This window comes from Lytechinus variegatus, chromosome 4 (assembly GCF_018143015.1).
Source record: "Lytechinus variegatus isolate NC3 chromosome 4, Lvar_3.0, whole genome shotgun sequence".
Taxonomy (NCBI): domain Eukaryota; kingdom Metazoa; phylum Echinodermata; class Echinoidea; order Temnopleuroida; family Toxopneustidae; genus Lytechinus; species Lytechinus variegatus.
This window is the reverse complement of record NC_054743.1, coordinates 44591050-44597049: the sequence shown is the minus strand read 5'-3', so window position 1 is coordinate 44597049 and position 6000 is coordinate 44591050. Positions and strand designations below refer to the sequence as shown.

The 6000-nt window shown below is 33.7% G+C and overlaps 1 protein-coding gene across 1 annotated transcript; it reads right to left on the bottom strand.

Moving 5' to 3' along the window:
* Positions 1-959: 959 nt before the first annotated feature.
* Positions 960-4577, bottom strand: LOC121413008. The gene is made up of 5 exons (XM_041605771.1): positions 4569-4577; positions 3434-3598; positions 2470-2634; positions 1547-1721; positions 960-1030 (listed from the first exon to the last, which is right to left on the bottom strand). The coding sequence occupies exons 1-5, from the start codon at positions 4575-4577 to the stop codon at positions 960-962; spliced, it is 585 nt and encodes a 194-aa protein (XP_041461705.1).
* Between the last annotated feature and the right edge of the window lie 1423 nt (positions 4578-6000).

Here is a 6000-nt window from a genome sequence, read left to right as displayed (position 1 = left end):
TAGATGACGTCATCATGACCACATGACCTTGAAAAGCTTATTTTGCCGTCTCTATGATAGATTCTATATATGACGAAAAAATCAGCAAAATTGATTAAGCCAATTTCGAGAAAAGTCGGCGACAATCATAGGTGCCAAGAATAAAGAAAGAAATAAAGAAAGAAAATTCTGACGAAAACAATAGGTGATCTGTCATAGCCAGACCACCTAATAAAGAAAATTCTGACGAAAACAATAGGTGATCTGTCATAGACAGACCACCTAATAAAGAAAATTCTGACGAAATCAATAGGTGATCTGTCGTAGACAGACCACCTAATAAAAAGAAAATTCTGACGAAATTAAGAGGTGATCTGTCAAAGACAGACCACCTAATTAAACATTGTTCGATTTTGTCGGTAGTGAGAAATTACATTTAGTCATGTCCTTTGATCACAATTCAATAACAATTCAAGAAAAAAATCATTACAAAGCGGAATTGACAATTGTAGTTTATATAAGGCATCGCAGTGTCATGAGAGAATTTGAAGAGCATTATGGTTTCATTCAGTACTGTTCCTTTACATATAAATACCTCTTACTATATATTACCTTTGTAGTTGATGCCATCGACGATGATGTTGAGTAGAAGTCGTCATGATGATAACCATAGAGTTTGAGGTTCTTCAGATGATTCATCTTACAGATGAACTGAGCGAGATCACGTGATGCAGATGGACGTTCACTGAGATCCCTGTAGACTAGAACAAGAGTCTCAATCTGATAAAATAGTAACATGAAAATGAATCCAAAATTACTTTACATTCTTTACAATCCAATGTGTATTGAAATCATTTTAACATTATCAATCATTAATATCAACAGCACGATAAGACATTTATGTTTTATGACAGTTTTCAAGGTAAAACAGTGATGAAATATACCAAAAACGATAAAATCAACAACAATGAAAATTTAATTTACTTTCCTTTATGCGTGTTTCTTACAACATCATACCTCTCATTTAGGAAATTATCATCCCGTTTATTAACTGAAAATTGAAGTAGGAATAAAAAAAAACTTGTTAAAAGCTGTTACACACGGCTCATTTCGCACTGCAGCATCATGTAACCACTGTGTACCAAAAACTAAACCGTCCGCAGAGTTAAAAAGAAAACTTTTAAAATATCTTTTGCCCTATTTTTATCTTTTGACAGATATTTCTCACTATTGGACTTAAACAGTAGAGAATTGCAAATTGCTAACGGTTTACCATACAAAATACAACCAATATGCTTTTATGTCTTAACCGTTACTTAAATGTTCATATTGCATTATAATAAATTGAAATCAGAAAATGAAAAATTGTTCGATTTTGTCGGTAGTGAGAAATTACATTTAGTCATGTCCTTTGATCACAATTCAATAACAATTCAAGAAAAAAAAATCATTACAAAGCGGAATTGACAATTGTAGTTTATAATATGGCATCGCAGCGTCATGAGACAATTTGAAGAGCATTATGGTTTCATTAAGTACTGTCCATTAACATATAAATACCTCTTACTATATATTACCTTTGTAGTTGATGCCATCGACAATGATGTTGAGTAGAAGTCATCATGATGAAAACCATTGAGTGTGAGGTTCTTCAGATGATTCATCTTACAGATGAACTGAGCGAAATCACGTGATGCAGACGGACGTTCACTGAGATCCTCATCGAGAACAAGAGTCTCAATCTGATAAAATAGTAACATGAAAATTAATTCAAAATTACTTTACATTCTTTACAATCCAATGTGTATTGAAATTATTTTAACATTATCAATCATTAATATCAACAGCACGATAAGACACTTATGTTTTATGACAGTTTTCAAGGTAAATAAGCGATGAAATATACGAAAAACGGCAAAATCAACAACAATATTTTTTTTTTACATTCATTTATGAGTGTTTCCTACAACATCATACTCCTCAAAGCAGAAATCATTTTTAACAGCTGTTACACACGGCTCATTTCGCATTGCTGCATCATGTAACCACTGTATACTAAAAAGCAAATCGTCCCCAGAGTTAAAAAAAATATTTTTTAAATATCTTTTGCCATGTTTTTATCTCTCGACAGATATTTCTTACTATTAAACTTAAAACAATAGAGAATTGCAAATTGCAAGCGGTTTATCATGCAAAATATAATCAATATGCTTTTATGTCTTAACCGTTATATAAAATGTTCATATTGCATTATAATAAATTGAAATAAGAAAATGAAATATTGTTCGATTGTCGGTAGTGAGAAATTAAATTTAGTCATGTCCTTTGATCACAATTCAATAACAATTCAAGAAAAAAAAATCATTACAAAGCGGAATTGACAATTGTAGTTTATATAAGGCATCGCAGCGTCATGAGAGAATTTGAAGAGCATTATGGTTTTATTAAGTACTGTCCCTTTACATATAAATACCTCTTACTATATATTACCTTTGCAGTTGATGCCATCGACGATGATGTTGAGTAGAAGTCATCATGATGATGTCCTTTGAGTGTGAGGTTCTTCAGATGATTCATCTTACAGATGAACTGAGCGAGATCACGTGATGCAGATGGACGTTCACTGAGATAATCGTTGAGAACAAGAGTCTCAATCTGATAAAAAAGTAACATGAAAATGAATTTAATATTACTTTACATTCTTTACAATCCAAATTGTATTGAAATCATTTTAACATTATCAATCATTAATATCAACAGCACGATAAGACACTTATGTTTTATGACAGTTTTCAAGGTAAAACAGCGATGAAATATACCAAAAACGATAAAATCAACAACTAAAATGAAAATTTAATTTACATTCCTTTATGCGCGTTTCTTACAACATCATACCTCTCATTTAGGAAATTATCATCCCGTTTATTAACTGAAAATTGAAGTAGGAATAAAAAAAATTGTTAAAAGCTGTTACACACGGCTAATTTCGCATTGCAGCATCATGTAACCACTGTGTACCAAAAACCAAACCGTCCCCAGAGTTAAAAAGAAAACTTTTAAAATATCTTTTGCCCTATTTTTATCTTTTGACAGATATTTCTCACTATTAGACTTAAACAGTAGAGAATTGCAAATTGCAAACGGTTTACCATACAAAATACAACCAATATGCTTTTATGTCTTAACCGTTACATTAAATATTTATATTGCATTATAATAAATTGAAATAAGAAAATGAAACATTGTTCGATTTTGTCGGTAGTGAGAAATTACATTTAGTCAGGTCCTTTGATCACAATTCAATAACAATTCAAGAAAAAAAAAATCATTACAAAGCGGAATTGACAATTGTAGTTTATATAAGGCATCGCAGCGTCATGAGACAATTTAAAGAGCATTATGGTTTCATTAAGTACTGTCCCTTTACATGTAAATACCTCTTACTGTATATTACCTTTGTAGTTGATGCCTTCGACGATGATGTTGAGTAGAAGTCATCATGATGATAACCATAGAGTGTGAGGTTCTTCAGATGATTCATCTTACAGATGAAGTGAGCGAGATCACGTGATGCAGATGGATGTTCACTGAGATCCTCGTAGAGAACAAGAGTCTCAATCTGATGAAATAGTAACATGAAAATGAATACAATATTACTTTACATTCTTTACAATCCACTGTGTATTGAAATCATATTAACCTTATTAATGATTAATTTCAACAACACAATAAGACACTAATGTTTCATGACAGTTTTCAAGGTAAAACAGCGATGAAATATACAAACAAGTGGAATGCCTCTGGCCGTCTCACCTGCATCACGCAATTCAACATAGCAGTATTGCTGACTTTGAAAACTACTATAACTCGCGCAAGATGTTCATTAACACTTGGTTACTCTTATTTCCACGTTTTATGAACTAGACCAATACACTTACAGAGATAGGATGGTAATTCAACAAATACCCCCAATGTGGTCAAAATTCATTGACCTTACATGACCTTTGACCTTGGTCATGTGACCTGAAACTTACACAAGATATTCAAAGATACTTGATTACTCTTATGTCCAAGTTTTAAAAGTCAGATCAATAAACTTGCAAAGTTATGATGGTAATTCAACAGATACCCCCATTATGGCCAAAGTTCATTGACCTTTGACCTTGGTCATGTGACATAAAATGCGCACAGGATGTTCAGTGATACTTGATTACTCTTATGTCCAAGATTTATGAACTAGACCAACATGCTTTCAAAGTTTTTCTAAGTTTTGATGACATTTCAAAAACTTAACCTCAGGTTCAGATTTTGATGTTGATTCCCCCAACATGGTTTGAGTTCATTGACCCTAAATGACCTTTGACCTTAGTCATGTGACATGAAACTCTGATAGGAATTTTAGTAATACCTGATAAACCCTATGGTCAAGTTTTATGAACTAGGTCTATATACTTTTTAAGTTAGGATGTCATTTCAAAAACTTAACCTCAGGTTAAGATTTGATGTTGACGCCGCCGCTGTCGGAAAAGCGGCGCCTATAGTCTCACTCTGCTATGCAGGTGAGACAAAATCATTCATCAAAAACAAACAATCATCATTCTTCAGGTGATTCATCTTACAGATGAACTGAGCGAAATCCCGTGATGCAGACGGACGTTCACTGAGATCCTCTTTGAGAACAAGAGTCTCAATCTGATAAAATAGTAACATGAAAATCAATTCAAAATTTGTTTAACAAATTTTCGGCGTTACTCTTATTTGTTAAAGATCAATATGCTCGATCTGTAATGAAAATCATAAGATCAGTATGCTCGATCTGTATGAAAATCGAAAATCATAAGCCAGAAAAAATTGGAACCAGTGGGATTCGAACGAGTGGCGTAGCTAGGATTTTTTTCCAGGGGGTGCTTGCTTTTTCTGGGGGGGGGGGGGGTGCACCGGCCATTTTCCGGTGTGTGTCTATGTGTCCACAAGGGCGGATCCGACTTTCGCCAATAGGGGACCAGGCCAGAAATTATCTTCACCTATATCAGTCACTTCTTAGTTTTATTCTTATAAAACAACATAAACATAAAATAATCTCATAAGCCTTATAAAAAGTGTGAGCGCGAAGCGCGAGCGATTTTTTTTTTATTTTAATGCATTTTTCCTGAAAATTTAATTTTCTGGGCAATGTTATGTGTGATCCTGAACAAGATTCGTATGTACCCCCGAGCGCGAACAGAAATTTTTATCAACTGTTCTAGCGAAAAGGGACCTGTTAAGGACTGCTTACAGTTCAATAATGCGAGCGCGAAGTGCGAGCAATTTTTTTTTGACATTCCGACCTAAAAAGGGTGATTCTAAGCACTTTTTGTATTAATTAATGGGATAGGTATGTAACTAAACAATTGATGCGAGCACGAAGCGCAAGAGGAAGAAAATTGAGATTTTAGACCTAAAAGCGGGACACTCTATTCATATTTTGTAAGTCATAAATAGGATATAGTCAATTGGGTATCATTAATAATGCGATCGTGAAGCGTGAGCAGACAATTATTGATATTCTGATGTAAAACTGGATATATAAATTGTCAGAAAACTACCCTTCTTTGTAACCAAATACTTTTTCTTCATTTCAGATATACAGGAGCTGCAATTCGCTTTTCTTTGTAATGCAAATAAGTTGCTAGAGCAGGAGTGTGAGTGGTAGTGAGAGTGACTCTAGGATGGTTGAGCGGATTTGAATGAGTGTGTACAAGTGAATGGGTTGTATGTGAGGGGTTTCTCAGTTTGTCTCACTGCTAATTGAGGAAGCCATTTAGGTGGTCATAGAGGAAAGACTTCTAGCATGTCCATTCCTTATCAACCATGTTACTGAATTTATTTTGAAGCCAAGCACTACCAAAGCTGAATTGTAAGTTATAAATTGTCTTGTTTTCACACTGATATACTATGATGTGTTATTCTCTGACGAATTTGATATTGAATTTTAAGGATGTTTTAGTATAAAGACTGGAGTTGTATCAGGCATAGTGTGTG